The 21,083-nt window shown below is 54.4% G+C and overlaps 1 protein-coding gene across 2 annotated transcripts; it reads right to left on the reverse strand.

The window, feature by feature from the left end:
* Nucleotides 1-1,864: 1,864 nt before the first annotated feature.
* ADIPOR1 (adiponectin receptor 1) lies at nt 1,865-18,386 on the reverse strand. 2 transcript variants are annotated; one of them, XM_062211619.1, is made up of 8 exons: nt 18,277-18,386; nt 10,052-10,285; nt 7,833-7,949; nt 6,588-6,759; nt 6,222-6,408; nt 4,483-4,670; nt 3,054-3,247; nt 1,865-2,732 (listed from the first exon to the last, which is right to left on the reverse strand). In XM_062211619.1, the coding sequence occupies exons 2-8, from the start codon at nt 10,190-10,192 to the stop codon at nt 2,604-2,606; spliced, it is 1,128 nt and encodes a 375-aa protein (XP_062067603.1). In that variant the 5' UTR covers nt 10,193-10,285; nt 18,277-18,386; the 3' UTR covers nt 1,865-2,603. The 2 variants fall into 2 exon arrangements, with proteins under 2 accessions (XP_062067603.1, XP_062067604.1); XM_062211620.1 differs by lacking the exon at nt 18,277-18,386 and adding an exon at nt 16,526-16,544.
* Between the last annotated feature and the right edge of the window lie 2,697 nt (nt 18,387-21,083).

The raw sequence follows: 21,083 nt of genomic DNA on the forward strand, positions 1-21,083 counted from the left end.
ACTTGATTTTTAAAAGATTTTATTTATTTATTTGAGAGGTAGAGTTACAGACAGTGAGAGTGAGAGACAGAGAGAAAGGTCTTCCTTCTGTTGGTTTATTCCCCAGATGGCTGCAATGGCCAGAGCTGCACCGATCCAGGACCCAGGAGCTTCTTCCCTGTCTCCCATGCAGGTGCAGTGGCCCAAGGACTTGGGCCATCTTCTACTGCTTTCCCAGGCCACAGCAGAGAGCTGGATTGGAAGAGGAGCAACTGGGACTAGAACTGGCGCCCACATGGGATGCTGGCACCACAGGTGGAGGATTAACCTACTCCGCCACGGAGCTGGCCCAACGCTTATGTTTTCATCTACTTGAAAGGCAGAGTGACAGACCAAGAAAGAAAAAGATCTGCCATCCACTGGTTCATTCCTCAAATACCTGCAACAGCCAGGAACCAGGAGCTCCTTCCGGATCTCCCAGGTGGATGGCAGGGGCCCAAGTACTTGGGCCATCCTGTGCTGCTTCCCAGGATGCATTAGCAGGGGGCTGGGAAGCAGAAGTCAGAACTTGAATTAGCACTCCGAGTTGAGCGTCCTAAGTGGCGGCCTGATCCGCTGTCCCAACACTGCTCCATGGCCCCTCCTGAACCAGTTTGTGTTCTGTCCTCATTTACTTACCCTGAGCCTGTACTGTGCTTGGTTTCATAGCTGCTCTGGGTCTCCTGTCTTCCTCCTCCGGACAATGGATGCAGCTGGATCAGAGAGAACCCTGAGATGCCTTGCAGGTCTATACTAATGGCTGCAAACTCAGATGTCTGCGGGGAATTCATAATCTTCCCTAAGAGGATAGGTCTGAGGCCAGTATATGAATCCAGGTCATTCTGACTGAAGTCTCAAGTCTCAGAACTTAAAAATTCCTTTTGCTCCTGGTTTCATTATCTTCCTCTGCTTTTATTGGAACTGCCAACAAGTGGCAAGTAACTATTACCTTCTTCTTCCTATACTTCTAGTTTACTCACTCTGCATCCTTGTTGAGGACCTGTTCTGTACTAGGCATTGCAAAGTGAAGACCCTTTGGTTAGTTATGAAGTAAGCCAGCCTGGAGGGATGTCAGCTGCATCTCCCGCTGTCAAGCACTGTTTCATGAATGTTTGAGTGTTGTCATGTGTGTATGCGCCACGTGTGTCCACACCACGTGGTCCTGCCCATGCGCATGCCCCCCCGCAGCTTCTGCTCTGTTCACATCGCGCCAACACTCACTCAGGATTAGGGTTTTAAATTTGTGACAGGCTGGTGATGAAATGATTTATCACCTTGGCTTTGATTTACATTCCCCTGCTACCACTTGAGGCTGAGAAATTGTTCCTATTTCTTGGCCTGCCTGGATCACTTCCAAAAAGGATCAATTGTCCCAACTGTACAGGCTTGTCTCTGGTAGTGAACTCCTCTTTGTAACTCCAGAAGACTCTCTAGCTGAGAAGTGAGTCCCACCAGCTTACGCGGTCTACGCAGTGAACAGAACTCAGGTCAGGCTGACTACAATTCACAAAGACACAGAAAGGCCTGGAATAACCCCTTGATCAGACAGTCCCAGGCAAGGTGGTTTCAATGTAACTGACCTCTGGCGTATCTCCCAGCACCTTTGAGAATCTTCATTATTAAACACTATCACAGCACACTAACTTCTCTGGTAAGATGATTTGTGAAGGAAGCAGAGAAAAATAAAGCTTGGTTGAGAAACCGGTGCTAACAACTCAACTAGGTTCAGACACCGGCCCACAGATGCCACCAGCCTGCGATGCCTACGGCTCATTCTCACCGCAGCAGGATCTGATGTTAGTCTTAATCCCTTGGAGCTGTGTGCAAACAGTTGAGACCACGCATGTTGAATCTTTGAATGCCAAGTGTCTTCTGTATGTTCTTTTATTATCATCATACTCTTTGCATCAAGATACATAGCAATGATAGCAGGTTTCTTTTTAAAGCTTAGTATTAAATATTAAATATCTTTCCCCATTTTAATCTTACATTACTCTGCCAAGAAAAAAAATTAAAACTCAAGTTATCTGAAGCCTGGACACACCTCCATGATTAGCCGGGCTCGGAACCAGTTGGTGGCTTTATGCTTCCTGCTGTGTAAGCAGACCCGGGCCCTAGAAGGATGGGGCCAGGTTATACTTGTTTGTGAAAAGTGTGCTACAAAAACGATGGCCTGTCATAAGCCAGGTTACAAAGTAAGGACGGGGTAAGGGAGGGACGTTTTCTTCCAGAAAAAAACCAGAATTTCTGAAGAGTCCCAGTCCGTATTTTTTCCCCAAAATGGTTAGAGGAAGGGGTAAAATCTCAACATGAGCTTCAAAGTTCCGTCTCTGTGAGGGGCCAGCAGCTGCCGTGCCAAGGAGGGGATGGCCAGGTGGGCCCGTCGCCACCCTGCCCGGCTGGCAGGAAGGACATGCAAGTGTACTGCCCAGTGGGGTGACCATGGGCTGCAGCTCGGCTGATACTGAATTCTCTAAGAGGTTTCTTCTAGAAACAGACAACTCACACTCTTCCTCTCACTTCAGCAAAGAAGTTATTTTTAAAAGCACTTGGGAAGTTCCTCCTCACCGCTCAGGTGGGAAGGCTCAGAGAAGGGAGTCGTCAGTGCAGCCGCCTTCCAGGCCGTAACGGAACTCCTGGAGGTTGGAGACCCCGTAGAAGTGGACAAAGGCTGCTGCCACCACCAGGACGTGGAAGATCTGATGAGACTGGAACTGCGGGGACAGGGAGAGAAGAGGCCTCAGGGCGACGGCACGGGAGGACCTGAGAGGACAGAGCATCCGCCTCGTCCACACTCCCTTCGAAAACCTTCCTTCACATGGTAGAAGCGATTAGTATTTGTTGCAGAAAAATTTCAAAACACAATCCTTGTCATAAATACAGCGCTATGTGCATACTGGCTGCTTTCCCCCAGTGTACGTGTACTCGTACGTACCCACAAACACTACCGAGTCTCTCCGCACCTTCCACTCGGCCCTTTCACCCTGGGCCGGTCACTCACCAGGACAGGCCCTGCTGCAGGTGTCACTCCTTACCCAAATGTCAAATTTTCCCGGAAAGAAGCGCTCAGGAATGCGCGCAGCGTAAAGGCCGGCTCCGGTGATGTACATGACAGCCATGAGGAAGAACCAGCCCATCTGGCCCACCGTGGTGGCCTTGACAAAGCCCTCGGCGATGGTAAAGTGCATGGTGGGCACGACGCCGCTCAAGCCAAGCCCCAGGAACACACCTGAAAGCAGCGGACGTCAGCTCAGCACGCTGGTGAACGGCCACACCGGGGAGGCTTGCTGTCCCACTCTGCGATCCCAGCACTCGTGACAGCCCGCTGTCCCCTCTGCATGAGGACGGGAGGCGGCCGTGTGCGGCTTCTGTGCCACGGCCTCTCACAGGCACAGATCCCTCCTGTCCACTCCTGTTCAGGAGCCCGGGCAAGCATGGCCTGCCAGCCGGGCGGCAAGCTCTCCGTGCTTCCCAAGCCAGAGAAGAGGAAGACGGGCTCCCCTTCAGGGTCACAACCAGAGCCCTAACTTCCCAGATTAGCAGCGAACACACAAGGCGAGAGCCCACCCTGGACCTGACCAGAGACAGGACTACCTTTCCATCCTGTAGACAGCCTTGTCTACAGCACAGTGCCTGGCTGATGGCTGGCACTTGATAAGTCTTCAATTTTTTTTCTTTTTTTTTGACAGGCAGAGTGGACAGTGAGAGAGACAGAGAGAAAGGTCTTCCTTTACTGTTGGTTCACCCTCCAATGGCTGCTGCGGCCGGCGCACCGCGCTGATCCGAAGCCAGGAGCCAGGTGCTTCTCCTGGTCTCCCATGGGGTGCAGGGCCCAAGCACTTGGGCCATCCTCCACTGCACTCCCGGGCCATAGTAGAGAGCTGGCCTGGAAGAGGGGCAACAGGGATAGAATCCGGCGCCCCGACCAGGACTAGAACCCGGGGTGCCGTTGCTGCAGGCGGAGGATTAGCCTATTGAGCCACGGCGCCGGCCAAGTCTTCAATTTCTTAACATTTGATATTAAATATTATATAATTTACAAATTTTAAATAAAGGTTAAAACACTGTAGATTTAAGAAATCTACAGGGGCTAAAGATTAGTGGTATTGGTAGTATTGCCACAAGTAATCAAAGTGTGAAATTAGAATCCAGCTGAGACAAACCTGGCCCCGGCCTGTGGCTTTACCAGCTGTTCCTGACTGTTCTAAACCAAGTATAAGAGCAGCCATTTCTACCTGCAGCCAACTGACCAGCAGGGTCATGATCTGTCCTAGTTAACAGCCCACTGAAACAGCACAAGACTTGCGGAGAAAACTCAGCCTTAAGAATCTGAACTAAATTGAAAGTTCTAATAATCAGGGTGTAGGTGGGGTCCCCAAACTGCAAACCTTAGGGCCCAAGATGGAGCCCATCAGACCCAAGATCCAAGTACCTCGGAAGCTTACCCCAGGTCTGCCTACCCACCTGCTCTTGTCTGCCGGTGCTTAGGGGTGGCGAAACGGTCCCACTGTGCCACGATGATGGCAGAAATGCCCAGGACACAGACGATGGAGAGGTAGATGAGCCGGGGCTGTGGGGAGCAGTAGAAGGAGTAATAGAGCCAGGGGACGAAGCTCCCCATAATCAGCAGAGCAATCCCTGAATAATCCAGTCTAAAAAAAACCACAAAAACAAAACATATCAACGGGAGAAATGAAATATGGCTCATTTCCCGGATTCTTTCTCTGCTCCTCCGCTCTCAAATTTAATCATCTTTGTCTTCACTTCCCCTGCCCTCCATCCCATATTCTCCATTAAAATCCAATGTCAAGCAGCACCACCATTTTAGTGGCAAGGGGTCCGGTATTGTGGCACAGTGGCTAACACGGCTGGGGACATGGGGACACCCACATCTCACACGGGAGTGCCTGGGTTCAAGCCCCCCACTCTGCTCCCGATCCAGCTTCTTGCTAATGTGCACCCTGGAAGGCAGCAGGTGACACAGCTCAAGTACTCGGGTCCCAGAACCCCGTGAGGGAAGCCTGCATGGTCCTGACTTTGGCTTGGTCCAGCCCTGCTTGTTGCAGCTATTTGGGGAATGAACCCGTGGATGAAAAAAATCTCTTTCAAATAAGTTAAAATGGAAAAGGCTCTGAGACTCCCTGCGTGCAGACCACTGTCCCTCTGCCTCAGCCATGAATGGCCCTCTCCCCGTGGCGGGTACTGGAATTGAGAAGCTCCATCCCCGGATCACGTGCAAGGTGGGCTCCGAATACTGCCCTGTTCTGAAAGATGTGCACTAAAACCACACTCCTGACTCTGGGAGCACTGAGGGCTACTTCAGCTCGTTCTGTCTTAGCTGACTTTTTAAATGATGCAAGTGTGTTCTTCTGACTGGTGATATTGGGAAAAACAAAGTAATTCACCACCAAAACCAAAAACAACAAAACAAGCACACAAACAGCTCAGGCCTGGAGCCGGGGGACAGGGAAGGCGTAGATGATGGACATCTGGGGCTTCCAGCAGCGCATGGGCAGCAGAGATAAGCGCTCCCTCACTGGTGGGAGGGGCCGTGGCAGACGAAGCACGCGCTATTCACCATGCCCCGCTGTGGCTGGGCCCACGGGGGGTCAGCTGGTACTGGGCACCAGGTCACAGGAAGCAGTCCACAGCACCCCAGGTTTCACAAAAGACAGGACTGCTCAGCCAGAAAATGCATTCCACACTGGTTTCCACCTGCTAAGGAGGCTGCAGCAGGTTTTTTCACGAAGCGTTTAAGAGAAAAGTTGTCACCTGACTCGAGCCACACAACAGAGAGCCTTCCTGTCGGGGCAGGCATTCAGTCCAGGGCTGAGGCCTGCGTCCCACAGAGCAACGCTGGAGCTCAACTCTCAGCTCTGGGCTCTGATTCCAGCTGCCCACCAGCACAGACTCTGGAAGCCAGTGGTTACAGCTCCTGCCACCCATGTGGGAGACCTGCACTGAGTTCCTGGCTCCCGGCTGCAACCCAGCCCCATCTCAGCCACTGTTGGCATTTGGAGAGTGAACTGGCAGACGGGAGCTCCCTGTCTCTCACCAAAAGAAAAGAAAAACTCTGTTCGTCTGGCACTTGCGGATCTCCAGGGCTCGTTAGGAGGTACAGGCATTCCCAGCACCCTGTCCACACCAGCATCACACAGTGCGGGCACAGTGCTCGGACTTCTGCAGCTGTGCCCTCAACTCACTTGGAAAAAGTCCGAGAGACTTTCTCTGAATGACAGTAGACGGTGTGGAAGAGCCAGGAGAAGCTGAGGCAGAGCACTGCGCCCAGGAAGAACATCCCGAACACCACCTTCTCCTGGAGGGGGGCCATGAAGTACATATTTGGTCTGAGCATGGTCAAGATTCCCAAAAAGAGAAACAGCACGAAACCTGTAGGGAGGAAAAAGTAAATCTTAAAAAAAAAAAAAAAAAAAAAAAAAAAGGTGCAACTCCAGCTATCCATTAACCAGAGCAACTATACTGGCCTTCCTTTCCACGGACAAAGGCTACACAATCCCTTGGTAGTTAAGGAAACAAAGTCAGATTCCCCTCCGACCCAAGCCACTCACCAAGCAGGTGGGTCCAGATGTTGCCAGTCTCCGTGTGGATGCGGAAGATGCTTCTGAAGCAGGCCCGGAAGGAGGGCATGGGCGGCCGGTGGCCGTGGAGCAGGTAGTCATTGTCCTTCAGCCAGTCGGGCAGCACGTCGTATGGGATGACCCGCCAGCGGCCCTCCCACACCTGCAACAGGCATGCTCGCGCTAGGCAAACACTGGCTCCCTGGGACAAGCAGGGACCCCGAGACCCCATCTGGGAAGCTGTCGGGCAAGCTTCCGCTCCCCGGGACAAGCAGGGACCCTGAGACCCCATCTGGGAAGCTGTCGGGCAAGCTTCCGCTCCCCGGGACGAGCAGGGAAGAGCGTGGACCAGCCGAGACGAGTCACAGCGTGCGTGGGCTACCAGGGCGCTGATTCAGACTCTGGCCGCTTTCTAAAAACTGCGACGTCCTTGTCTCACGTTTGTGTATCTGGATATGCTTACGTATGCATTTCTCAGCTTTTAAAACAAATCTGCCACACCCCCTTTAGGCCACTTGAAATTTCAAAACTGAACTAGTGAATGAAGACAAATTGCACATCAGGTTTTATAAACACACGAGCCCTTCTCCGTCCGTCTCTTCCAGGAGACAGCCTGCCCCCGCTCCATCCCTCCCCGCGGTCACACTCTCAGTTCTTTCTGGCCTCGACTTCTACAGTCTAGAGCAGGGGTCTGAGTCTAGGGTCCGTGCATCATGGACAAAATCCAGGGAGTGGATGAAAACTTGGATGGATAAAAGGACCTTGGTTTTCATTTACCTCTAACTGCATTTAGGATTTCCCTCAATTACAGATGTAGGCAACGGACCCGAGTATTAGAACATATAGCTTTGTCACCAACAGAAACCTCAGATTTCTCACGCACTGCTTCTGCAGATATTTCAGAATGCTCACCACTACTCAGAAGGTACAATTCTACTCGAGTTCATCAATACTGCTTATGTGGCATGTCATAAAGGAACCTACAGCACGGCAGTGCACTGGCATAGACTTCCTAGCATAAAACAGCAGAGAACCCCTGCTTAGACTGTTGTGAACAATGCCGGGTACAGCAGGCACTAAACATCTGCCCAGGCTGCATCACCTCGACTTCACCTTAACCAACAGACAAACCCACCCGCAGCGGGAAAGCTCCTGGGCCCACGGCAGCTCGCCAGCAGGAACATCCCAGGTAAGCTGGCCGCCCTCGCCCTCCCAGGACAGGCTCCCAAGCTGCACCTTGTACACGAACTCCTCCATCTTCTCCATGGCGTGGTGGGCCTGCAGGGGCAGCGTCAGCACCCGCACCTCCTCCTCTTCTTCCTGGGGCACCGGGCATGTTTGCTCTTCTTCAGCCTGTGGGAAAACACAGGGAGTCCCCTCACCCGCTGTGCCGCCCCAGGCCCAGAGAGCAACTCAGTGCTTTCTGCCGGCCTCTCTCCTATACAGGGCCAGAGCACGACAGGAGGATGCGAGGGGAAGTTCATGGGCAACGCAAGTAAAAGTTGCATTTATTTTGGTGCAAGAAGATTTGAAATTTACATACATGATACTCAAAAAGCTCATGGAAAATGTATATTAGAAAAAACTGCATGCACAGATTTCAATTTTTTCACACCAAAATAAACTCATCTTTACACCCCAGTTTTCTACAAACTTTTAAAGCACCCTCATAGTTACTGGTCCACAACACTGCGGTCTGAAATTATGAACACTTTGTCAATGCGGGAGTGGAAGTTCCACTTGGCACCAGGAGACAGGTCCTGGCAGAGATGACAGCCAAGGGACAGGGGACGAGCACTCCAGCCCCAGGTGTTCTTTAAGACTGGATGGCGGGGCCGGCGCTGTGGTGTAGCAGGTAAAGCCGCCACCTGCAGTGCCGGCATCCCATATGGGCACCGGTTCGAATCCCGGCTGCTCCTCTTCTGATCCAGCTCTCTGCGATGGCCTGGAAAAGCAGTGGAAGATGGCCCAAGTCCTTGGACCGTTGTACCTGCCTGGGAGACCTGGAAGAGGCTCCTGGCTTTGGATCGGCCCAGCTCTGGCCGTTGCAGCCAATTAGGGAGTGAACCAGTGGATGGAAGACCTGACTCTGCCTTTCAAATAAATAAATAAATTTTTAAAAACAAAAACAAATGACTTGATGATGGAGCTGGTGCTATGGCAAAGCAGGTTAAGCCACTGCCTGCAGTGCTGGCATCCCATATGGGCACCAGTACAAGTCCTGGCCGCCCCACTTCTGATCCAGTTTCCTACTAATGTGCCTGGGAAAGCAGTGGAAGATGGCCCAAGTGTTTGGAGCCCTGTATCCACATGGGAGACCCAGGTGAAACTCCTGGCTTCAGTCTGGCCCAGCCCTGGCCGTTGCAGCCATCTGGCGAGTGAACTAATGGATGGAAGCTAGCTCTCTAGTAACGCCACCTTTCAAATAAATAAGTCTTAAAAAAAAAAAGACAACAGCCCATCCTTTTCTTAAGGCTGGTAAATCTCAACTTCCCCCAATTTCCAAAACAGTGCTTTCAGATCACTAAATTTTCAGCTTGTCAAGTAGGCACAGAGTCTCAGACTGCCTTCATAATTCTGTTCATAGTTCTGTGAGCGGACTCTGGGGATGCTATTTGACCGCAACTTTGTATCCACGGAGACTCCCAGGAGGGTCGGTGCTCAGAACTGGTTCCCCAGACGGCAGCAGCAGCAAGAGCCCTTACCCACGCAGGAGAGAGACCGTTCTCTCCGTCCCAGGGCTCCAGACACAGAGATGGACACTGTGGCAGTCCTGTCCTTTCTCTGGGCTGCTCCCGCGCCCTCTTGTTAAAACACACAGTCCCTCTTAGATCCTGCGATGCAGATTCTGCTTGCCTATCCCAACATCCATCGTCTCTCTCTTCCTAGGTAAGTCCTTGTGTTCTTCAGGGTGGCAATGCTACTCAGGCCCAAGGAAAAGACTCCACTTTGGAGCCTCCATTGTGGCTGAATGCAACGGTGTCATTCCCTTCCGGCCCGAGCGTCCTGGAGTGTCTTCCAAAGGGAAGGAAGTGTCCTCATCCCCAGGGGGTAGTGCGTGTGACGGGCAACGCGGAGAATGACTGAGGAGCAAGACAGGGTTTGACAGGAGTGCCACCTGCCTATCAGCCACGTGCCAGCTACTTCCAGAACTTTTCATGTGAGACACTGTCTTGTCAAAGCTGCAGAAGTCGTGCTGCTATAGGCCGTCAAGCCCGCTCCTAACCGACTGCTCCTTCCCTCCCTCCCCTTACTGACTTTCAGGCCTTGTGCTAAATGCTGGGATTACAAAGAGGAGTGAACTCCCAAAAACTCAGAGTGGAAAAAACAGGCAAAAAGATACCAACGAGACCTTGGACAGAGATGTTCCTGAAGGGCGTGGATCCTAAGGCACAGAGGCCGACAGAGGGCCAGGGAGCGCACCTGGCTGGGGACCGGCTCCAGGAGCGACTTACTTTGGTTGGGTTGGTGACTGCTCGCTTGCCCTTCTCTTCTAAGAGGGGTCCCAGTTCGGTCAGCTCCACCGAGTCTGTGTCCCTGTTACTGGCAGGTGCCCCGTTGCCCTGTGCCGCCGCGGATCCTTTGTGGGAAGACATCAGGCTGGCACCGCGGTACCCTGCAGCTTCCGCTTGCGGGAGCTCGGGGGCTCTCAGCCCCAGGAGGCAGAGATCTCCCTGTGATGGTTGACGCTGAAATCAAAATGTGAAGGTTGTTGATTTACTCCTCTTATAGTTTCACCTCCATCATTTAATACTAAGACACAGCTAATCCACACATACCATGTCTTCAATTCTGAAGGCCAACGAATTGCTTAGATGAATTCTATTCCTGTCCTGTCTTTAATAGCATTCTGTATTAAGAACCTGCTGATCCTGCCGACATGGCTGCAAACAGTCACTGAGACACAAGCTGCCCCACCCCCACTCCTTCTCTAGGTGTGGAGTCCCTGCAGGAGGACAGTCTGGGACAATCACCCCAACACTGGGCTGCAGCTGCTACCCGATCACCCAGGCTCAGAAATGAGTTAAACGCCTACTGGCTCAGTTGTGCTTTAGCTACAGATGCTCTGACAAATGTGTTTTGCATACAAAAGTCACTTGCCTGTGCGAGGGATGACCAGCAGGAAATTTCTCTGTAGGATCTGCTAATTCTACAGGCATTATGGGATTACAGGCTGGGTTCTCCTTGGATAATAAGATTTCATCACAATCTCCCCTTGAAGCAAGCAACATTACCTGGCAGCAGGAAGTAGAAAGCAAGAAGGCAGCCCCAGGCTTGCCCTCTGCCACACAGACAACACACACATACACTCACACCTAATAACCGGCTGCACAAGAGCCTGTCCCAACCACCACAGACATAAGCTAAGCCCCACTCAGTTTAGGTTTTCAGAAACTAGAAAAAGGCACACAGACCCTTTAGGAAAACTGAAGAAACCCAGGATTTGGTTTTCTAGGAAAAGGCATAGAAACACTTGGTTCTCCTGGGCTGGACTTTGGGTCGCAATCTCTCATCAGACCTCAGGGAGATGCCAATAACACCAGCAGGAGGGAGCTGGTCCCAAAGATGTTTACTTGTGCTGCAAATTACTGTTCTGCTCCCCTCCCCCACTCCGGACAAGGGGCTTTATTACTCACAGGGAAGCTGTAGCCAGATGTTAGAATTTTCCTGCGGTGGTTACCCAAGCCCTAATAACCACAGGCCACTGCAAAGAGGGCCAAGTCACACCTGCACGTGGACTGAGTTGGTCACAGGAGACGCGACTTTGCTCCCGTACAAGACACTCTCTTGTGGATGGCTGTTTGCCAGGAATGCAAACATCTTTGGCATCCTGTACTAGTTTCTATCCAAGAGTAATCACAGTTTCTTCTAAGGGACTACACTGGATATATGCAATCAGGTGGGATGGCTAATTTTTTGTGTTAACTTGAACAAATTGCAGGACACCGACATAGCTAATAAGGCATTATTTCTGGGTGTACCTGTGAGGTTGTTTCTAGAAGAGACTGGCATTTGAATCAGTGCATCGCGTAAGGAAGCTGTGTCCTCACTCACTGTGGGCAGCACCGTCTAATGGGCTGAGGGCCCGGACAGAACAGAGAGGCAGAGGAAAGACAGAATTCATTTCTTCCTCTCCCCTCCCCCTCTCTCTCGCAGCCAGACGTGCGTCCACCCTTGGACATCTAAAACTCTAGATTCTCCAGCCTCTGGGCTCTGGGCCTTGCACCAGCAGCCCCACGTGTGACTGAGCTACGCTGTTGGCATCCCGGGTGTGCACGAGGCCGCTCTTTCGGCTTTCCTTGTCCTCCGGCTTGCAGATGGCCTGTCATGGGACTTAGTCCTCGTCCGCATGTGAGCCAGCTGCTCGAACAAATCCCTTCTCTTCCACCCATCCACCCTGTTGGTTCCGGCTGGGGAACACTGACTAATACTTTAATTTGCCGTCAAGTTTCAGAACAGTCATGCCTCATGCTGCATGCTCAACCCAGAACCGGAGCTGAAAGCAACAGGCAAACCTAGCCCGAGAGAGACAGACAACAGCTCACTGCACAGCAGGCAGAGTTTACGCGGTGACAACGCGCTCAGTTCCTCTTCCCCTAAATGTGCAAGCCTCTGACAAGGCAGATGCCAGCGCACAGTCAACAGCTGAGCTCAAGGAGAACAGGAAACCGGAGGCCCCTGAGAACCTCGGGAGATCCGCAGCCCCCCCCAGAAGAAACATTAGGAACCGTTTCTCAATAGGCTGACCTCGAAACACACTTCCTTAAAACGACAGGCTGCTGAACAAACAGCTTCCCGAAGAAATAATCTATACCACGAGCAAAAAATGTAACTGGATTTGGGCATCTTGGAGAAGTCTGAGAAGCACGGAGCAGACCCAAGGCAGAAACACAACTAAACAAACAGCCTCGCATTCTGGATGCAATACCACACAGGTCAAGATACAGAGCTCTGATTTGGGTCAGACCTCGTATTTCCAGATGATTGAAGGGGCCACCGCTGTGGCTCACTTGGTTAATCCTCTGCCTGCGGCGCCCGCATCCCATATGGGCCGGGTTCTAGTCCTGGCTGCTCCTCTTCCAGTCCAGCTCTCTGCTGTGGCCCAGGAGGGCAGTGGAGGATGGCCCAAGTGCTTGGGCCCCTGCATCTGCATGGGAGACCAGGAGGAAGCACCTGGCTCCTGGCTTCAGATCAGTGCAGCGCCGGCCGTAGTGGCCATTTGGGGAGTGAACCAACGGAAGGAAGACCTTTCTCTCTCTCTCTCTCTCACTGTCTATAACTCTACCTGTCAAATAAAAATAAAAAAAAAAAGATGATTGAAAGAGGGGGCCAGCGCCGTGGCGCAGCCAAAGAAGCCTCTGCCCGCAGCTCTGGCATCTTTTATGGGCACCAGTTTGAGTCCCAGCTGCTCTACTTCTGATCCAGCTCCCTGCTAATACGCCTGGGAAAGCAGCAGGGGAATGGACCAAGTGCTTGAACCGCTGCACCCACATGGGAGACCTGGAGGAAGCTCCTGGCTCTTGGTTGGCCCAGCCCTGGCTGTTATGGCCATTTGGGGAGTAAACCAGTAGATAGAAGATCTCTAACTCTGCCTTTCAAAGAAATAAATCTTAAAAAAGAAAACAAAAATTGACTGAACAGGGTAGACTGCACACAATGAGCATGACTTAGCTTCTTGCCACCAGCTGAGTTCTTGCACTTTTCCTTGTACTGTGGGGCTCTTGTATCCCCTCCCCCAGAGCAAGCCAACACATTCACTGCACATTTAACAGATGTGTTTAGCACTAGCACCCTAAAGAATTGTTTTTTAAGATTTATTTATTTATTTGAAAGACAGAGTCACAGAGAGGCAAAGGCAGAGTTAGAGGTCTTCCATCCACTGGTTCACTCCCCAAATGGCCACAATAGCTGCAGCTGGGCCAGTCTGAAGCCAGGAGCTTCTTCCAGGTCTCCTACGTGGGTGCAGAGGCCCAAGCACTTGGGCCATCTTCTACTGCTTTCCCAGGCCATAGCAGAGAGCTGGATTGGCAGTGGAGCAGCTGGGTCTTGAACCAGCGCCCATATGGGATGTTGGCACGGTAGATAGTGGCTTTACCTGCTATGCCACAGTGCCAGCCCCCCTAAAGAATCTTAAGGTATTGTACAGAATACAAAGTTGGACAAATGATGTCACTGTCTCCAAAGAGCTAAGACCAGATGGCATAAGGGCGACCTGTTACACATACAACGTAAGTAATCCAATCTCACTGCTCCGGACAGGCAGAGGGGAGAGGGGCACCTTCAACTAATGATCACCAATCACACATTATGTTCACTTAACTCCAAGTTGGGCAATTAGGGTGCAAAAATCAAATGCAGAATCCAATTTGCTATTCTTACTCTTTCCTTCATTTGGTCTAGAAAGCGTCTACGCCCTCAAGGCTCCTGGCCATCACAGACGTTCTCCTAGCTCCTGAGCCAGCTTGGCTCTCAGGAGCTTCCACCCCCTCCACATCTTCCAAATCCAGAGCCACCAAACCTGATGGACAGGCCAGTGACATCACAGAGCAGCCATCAGCTACACCTCAGCACACAGAATACATCCTCACACCTTGAAGCACGTCCTGGAGAGCATGCCATCACGAGGAACGTCCACTGTCCGGTGTGGGCTTGTAAACTGCAGCAACACAGAGACAGGAGGGGGGGGGAGGTGGCAGGAGGAGCAGCAGGCACGACCGGGCCCTGGGAACCTTCCAGCCAGGCTCACGACCACTGTCTTAGTTGTTACAGTCAGCACAACCCCTACGGTACAGACGCATCCCGGGAGATTCCCCCCACGGTGTAGATGGATCCTGGGAGATTCCCCCCACGGTATAGACAGATCCCGGGAGATTCCCCCTACGGTACAGGCGGATCCTGGGAGATTCCCCCCACGGTATAGACAGATCCCGGGAGATTCCCCCTACGGTACAGGCGGATCCTGGGAGATTCCCCCCACGGTATAGACAGATCCCGGGAGATTCCCCCTACGGTACAAGCGGATCCTGGGAGATTCTCCTCACGGTGTAGACGGATCCTGGGAGATTCCCCCCACAGTACAGACGGATCCTGGGAGATTCCCCCCACGGTACAGATGGATCCCGGGAGATTCCCCCCCACGCTACAGGCGGATTCTGGGAGATTCTCCCCATGGTACAGAGGGATCCTGGGAGATTCCCCCCACGGTACAGACGGATCCCGGGAGATTCCCCCCACGGTACAGGCAGATTCCGGGAGATTCCCCCCACGGTACAGAGGGATCCTGGGAGATTCCCTCCCACGGTACAGAGGGATCCCGGGAGATTCCCCCCACGGTACAGACGGATCCCGGGAGATTCCCCCCACGGTACAGGCAGATTCCGGGAGATTCCCCCCACGGTACAGAGGGATCCCGGGAGATTCCCCCTACGGTACAGAGGGATCCCGGGAGATTCTCCCTACGGTACAGAGGGATCCTGGGAGATTCCCCCTACGGTACAGGCAGATTCCGGGAGATTCCCCCTACGGTACAGAGGGATCCCGGGAGATTCCCCCCACAGTACAGGCAGATTCCGGGAGATTCCCCGCATGGTACAGGTGGATCCCAGAAGATTCTCCCCATGGTACAGGTGGATTCCAGGAGATTCTCCCCACGGTGTAGACAGATTCCAGGACATTCCCCCCTATGGTGTAGACGGATTCCAGGACATTCCCCCCTACTGTGTAGACAGATTCCGGGAGATTCCCCACATAGTACAGGTGGATTCCGGGAGATTCCCCCCATGGTGTAGACAGATTCCGGGAGATTCCCCGCATGGTACAGGTGGGTTCCAGGAGATTCCCCCCTATGGTGTAGATGGATCCCAGGAGATTCCCCTACGATACAGATGGATTCTGGGAGATTCAGACCCAGAGCCAAAATACACTTCAGCTTTCTGCCAGCTTTCTGTTGCTCACAGATTTTAGAGGAAATATTTTTCCCCTCAAACTTGCCACACCCAACATAGCAAATCATAATTGAGCTGAACTCCATCGGAGCGCATTTTTGATGGGATTTCCTCAACTCAAGCTAATAACTCCCGGCCAGTGGGCTTTCCAACTGCCTAAATCTAGGACCTTAGAGAGTAAAGCCGAGGAGCCGGGGAGGTGGCTGTGCTCCTATGAATAAGATAATCCTGGGTTAAACTTGGGGGAGAGACTGACTCTGCATCTCTAGCGGTTGGCTGGAGAGATTCCCTTACAGCTTGTTGGAGACACTCCTTCTCCCGTTGTCCAGGTACTAGCACACGCCTTCGCTGCAGACAACGGCACACCAAGCTGCTTCCAGTTTTTCATCTGAGCTCCCTAGACGCTCAGCGGTGCTGCGGCAGGTTCTATCCACGCAGGCCCCGCTTGGATGTCACTGCTCTAAATCTGAACTTGTCTCGCAGTACAGAGAACGTGGCCGTCCTCACAACACAGAGCAGCTTCACTGCGGGGGAAACGGGGCTCACGGCAAAGCCCGCACTGAGATCGCTCCGTGTTAGAGCCCTCCGCTGACGCCTGGGGTCGCTGATGCAGGGCCTCCCTGCCTCTGCAGCTCTTCCCCAGTTACAGCTCTCCCAACACCAGAGGTCTTTTGTCCCTAACAGACAGGCCAACTTCCCTAATGTCATGATGCAAAAAACAGACCCGAACAAATGAGGGGTCTTCATGCCAGTCTGCTTTCAATACCCATCTTTCAGATATACTACAGATGCACGAGTGCCCAGTATGGCACCCACTTGGGGCTGTGTACCCCAGCAGCCCCAGTGGAACAAGCAGACCAGTGGGGGCCTAAGAGGCAATCACTTGGAACTGGTTTGGCTGGAGGGCACTCTCAGGGGCTTCTGTGCAGAACAGCAGCACTGGGGGGCGGGGCACCATAATTAACCAAGCTGGTCCACAAGTACCTGGGCCAGGGTAACGCAGCAGGAGTGTCAGGGTTTCCGTCTGGAGTCGAGGGAAATCTCCCAGGGAAACAGAGAACAGATTTACTGGCCTAGAAAGAAGGGCAAATTCTATTTGTGAATCCGAAGACACCCACTGATTGCTTACAATATGCATGGTGCTGTGGCTACAGAGACAAGGCCAAAAGAGGTGTGACACTGCTACTGGCCTCGATTTTAAGAGGGGGAAAGAACTTTTTAGTATCACTGCAAGGCTAAGTGCTGGAGGAATTCAGAAAAGCTCAATTTGACTTTCAGTTGAAGTGACCAAGAAAAGAAGAAGGATTTTGTGGGAGAAAAGACCTTGATTGGTAGACAGGAGCAGGGTGTTCCCGAAGGGTACAGGACAGAACAAATGCGGAGCGTGAAAGGACACAGCCCCAGGGCGGTGAATAAGCCACTTTTTCATAAAGAGCCTTGGAAAGGTAAAATGAGGCCAGAGGGAAGAAACTAAAGGTCGCCTGAAAACCTACTTAAGGTGGCGAACTCCGTCCGTCGGCGCCGGCAGCGGGAGCCTAAGCGGCCCCCTCTTAGCCTTCCCACTCTCCCCCACCTGCTGGCCAATCGGTTTCCTTCGAAATCACGTTAATTTCCTGACCCCTGCGAACCGCGCTTAGCAAGTAGGTACAGCTGCTGAGATCTATCCTAAAAAGGACCTAAGAGCAGCATTCCAGGCAGATTCCCCAGGGGCCACCCACACTTGGGCACAGTAAACTTCCCCCTGGGACAGCGGTGGCTGCGAGCCGGCGACCCTGACGCTGCAGCACGCCCAGCGCCGCCCCGTCTAGATTCCTGGCAGGGTGCGGATGCCACAACACCTCAGCATCGGCGCTTGCGCCATCACAGCAAAAAGCAGTAAACAGACCCCACTGTGCCTGGCTGAGAAGTCCTGGCCAGCACGGGCCTCACTCGACTGGAGCAGGCGCTGAAGCCCCGCGGCTTCCTAGCCGGGACTCGAGGCCAAGACGAGGGGGACCTGCACCCCCCGCCCCGCCGACGCCCCAGATCGTGAGAGCCGAAATCCCGCTGGCCAGCTTCTCATCCTGCCCCGAAGCGTCAGCCGGGGGGAGCGCGCCTCCTTAGTCACCACCTTAAAAAAACCCAAGCCGTGCAGCCCCGAGTCCCCACACTAACACAGCATCCTCCGAGCCCACCAACCTCAGGGCGCGGAATTCCGTTTTCCCCCACAGTGGTTCACATTTCGGCTTTTAGGGCTGCCGTAAACTCGGAGTCTGCCCACCTGCCTGCCCTCCGACCCCGGCAGGGCGAGGGCACCACCTGCTCGGACCTGCCAAGCCCGGGCCGAGGAACCTCCACGGTCCGGCGACCGCGCAGAGAGGCGATTCTGCGACCCAGGCCCGCACCCCGCCGCCCACGCGCGCGGCCTGGCCGAGGCTCGGCTTCGGCGGTCGGGCCGGACCCAGGCCCGGGCGCCGTCGGGGTCGGCCCCGCGCACACCCCGGGACGGCCGGGAGCGAGGCTCGGCCGGAGGGAGACCCAGAGCCCACTCGCCCAGCGCGGCCCGGGGGCCGCAATGTTTACAAGCCGACCGCCGGGAAGCCGGAGGCGCGCCCGGCTCCGGGGGCCGCCGCCTGGGACCCTCGGGACGTGGGGCGGGGTGCTCCGCGGCTGCCCCCTCCGCGGGGCTGGCCGGGCTCGGGCGCCCGCGCTCAGGCCGAGTTCCCGCCCCGCCGGCCGGCCCCGGGGACACTTACGGCAGGGCGGGCAGGCTCTGCTGGGGGCCGCGGTCCCGGGCGCTACATCCCGCGGCGCTGGAGGCCGCCTGCGGCCGAGCAGCCCCGGATCCTCAGCGCCCTCCCCGCGCCGGAAGGGGCGCGCGACCGCACCGCGTCACCTCCGCAGCCGCGTCACCTCCTCGCGGGCCCCTCCTCGCCGCCTCCAATCCCAGACGTCCCGCCCGGACTCCCAATCACAGCGCTGCTCCCTTCGGTCCCGCCCCGGAGGCCCGGCCCGCCCCTACCCCCGCCCCGCCCCTGGGCCCCGCCCCACCTTCCCGGCCCGCCCATTGGGCCCCGCCTCGGACACTAGGCCCGGACCAGGCTCCGCCCACCATCCCGCCCCCCGCCCCCGGGTCCCGCCCATCCTCCCGGCCCGCCCCCTTGGGCCCCGCCCCATCCTCCCGGCCCGCCCCCTGGGCCCCGCCCCATCCTCCTGGTCCGCCCCCTGGCCCCGCCTCTCTTGCCCGGCCCGCCCCGGCCCCGCCCCGGAGGCCCCGCGGGCCCTCGGCCCAGCCCCCGCACCCGGGCACGCCGCAAGTCCTCCTTCCCCGCTTCTGCTTCGCTCACACTCTGCCTGGCAGCTCCGGTGCCAAACCCCTCCAAAGCCGCGCTGGAGCGCGTGATGGAGAAGGGATTGCAGAGAATTAGACCGAGCCCCGGGAAGGAATGCCGAGTCCCCCTCCCCCAACGCTCGGTCCCTCCTCTTCAACCCCGTGTTCCCCGCCTCCTGGCCTGGCTTTCGGGCCAGAGCTAGGTTCCAGGGCCCGGCTCCACGTGCACCTGGAGTGCTCACCTGGGAGACAGGGCGGTGCGGCCTTCGGGGGACCGGGCGCTTCTTCAGTTCTTTGGGGTGGCGCACGCAAGGCCTTTGCGGACCCAGGAACCCACGATCTTCCTCGGGCTGCGGAGCCACGCAGACCCAGGCTCTGCCCCTGGTCAGCCTGTGATCTGATGCACATCAGGGAACCCCTCCAAATGGGAGACTAGTGCTGGCTCAGGATTGAGTGAGATAATGCATGCAGGTGCTTCGTCTTTAAAAAAAAAAATATTTATTTATTTAAAAGGCAGAGTTACAGAGAGAAAGAGAGAGAGGAAGAAAGGTCTTCATCGGCTAGTTCACTCCCCAGATGGCCACAAGAGTCAGTGCTCCACCAATCTGAAGCCAGGAGCCAGGAGCTTCTTTCGGGTCTCCCACGTGGGTGCAGGGGCCCAAGGACTTGGGCCATCTTCTACTGCCTTCCCAGGCCATAGCAGAGAGCTGGATCGGAAGTGGAGCAGCTGGGTCTTGAACCGGCACCCATATGGGATGCTGGCTCCACGGACAGCGGCTTTACCGGCTATGCCACAGCATCGGCCCCTACATGCAGGTTTTAACATCAGCATTTTGTAAGCATTAGTTGTGACTGTGTTTCCCGCTGCAGGAACCTCAGAGCTGCTCCACTTCTGCAGGAGTTCACAAACTGCCTCTCACCCATCCCAGGCCTCATCTTTCCCCATTTCCCTTGTGCTTGTTGGGCCTCAAGAACTACTGGCTCTGGGGCCGGCACTGTGCCTAAAGCTGCTGCCTGCAGTGCTGACATCCCATATGGGCGCCAGTTCGAGTCCCAGCTGCTCCACTTCTGATCCAGCTCTCTGCTATGGCCTGGGATAGCAGTAGAAGATGGCTCAAGTGCCTGGGTCCCTGCACCTGCATGGGAGACTAGGAAGAAACTCCTGGCTCCTGGCTTCAGATCGGCGCAGCTCCAGCCGTTGTGGCTGTCTGGGGAGTGAACCAACATATGGAAGACCTCTCTCTCTCTCTCTCTCTCTCTCTGCCTCTGCCTCTCTGTCTGTGTAACTCTGACTTTCAAATAAATAAGTCTTAAAAAAAAAAAGTACTGCTGGCTCTCCAGAAACTTCCTTCACTCCTCCAGGCTTTTGCAAATGTGGCTCCTTTGGTTGGGCTGCCCTCCCTCATGGTCTGCCGAAAATCCAAGCACTTCACGGCGCCTGGCTGTAAATGTGGCGTTGCCTCAGCCGATCCCGTATTCAGATCCAGGCTCTGCCAGGCACTGGCCAGCTGGATGGCCTTTGGTAAATGCTTAATCTTTGACTCACAAGACTATCGTAACAATCAAACAATGCCGAATTCTTAGCATAGTGCCTAGTACGTGGCTGTTAACCAAAATACGCTGAGTCTGTTTCTCCTCTTCCTTCTCTGAATTATTCTCAACTCCTCCCCTCCTGGGCCTGGTGTCTCACTTGTCTAAGAATGAGCTCTCTGGGGGTCTAAGACTAGTCTTGGTCACTGTTGTACCCTCAAGGCCTAGCGCAGCGCTAGGCACACAAGTCCTTAAATGCTGATTTTAAAGTGGATAAGGCAGAAACCCTTGCAAGTCAAGGAATGGTGCGCTTCCATGGTGGAAATTCTCTGCTCAGCTGCTTCCCCAACTGAACTCAACAATCCTAAGATCGGCCTTTCTGGGGGCCGGCATTGTGGTGCACTGTGCTAAGCCCCCACCTGTGATGCCAGCATCCCACATCAGAACACTGATTCTAATCCTGGCTGCTCTGCTTCTGAACTGCTGAGTGCCTGGGAAAGCAGCAGAAGATGGCTCAAGTCCTTGGGCCCCTGCACCCACATGGGAGACCCAGATGGAGTTCTGGGCTCCTTCCTGGCTTTGGTCTGGACCCTTGGCAAGTTGCAGAGTATATATCAGTGGATGAAAGAGATCTCTCTCTCCCTTTCAAATAAGTAAATAATAATAATAAAGATTTGCCTTTCTGGAGGTGATGTGTCTGGG

Source organism: Lepus europaeus, chromosome 14 (genome assembly GCF_033115175.1).
Source record: "Lepus europaeus isolate LE1 chromosome 14, mLepTim1.pri, whole genome shotgun sequence".
NCBI lineage: Eukaryota > Metazoa > Chordata > Mammalia > Lagomorpha > Leporidae > Lepus > Lepus europaeus.

Bases quoted from the DNA above. Each gene is read 5' to 3' on its own strand.
- ADIPOR1 (XM_062211619.1), bottom strand. From the start codon at position 10,192: ATGTCTTCCCACAAAGGATCCGCGGCGGCACAGGGCAACGGGGCACCT. The intron at 4,671-6,221 runs GTGAGTTGAGGG...GGTTTTTTTTAG, and splicing joins GTCTCTCGGACTTTTTCCAA to ACTGGATTATTCAGGGATTG. The intron at 2,733-3,053 runs GTAAGGAGTGAC...CTGTCCCCGCAG, and splicing joins CGGGAAAATTTGACATTTGG to TTCCAGTCTCATCAGATCTT.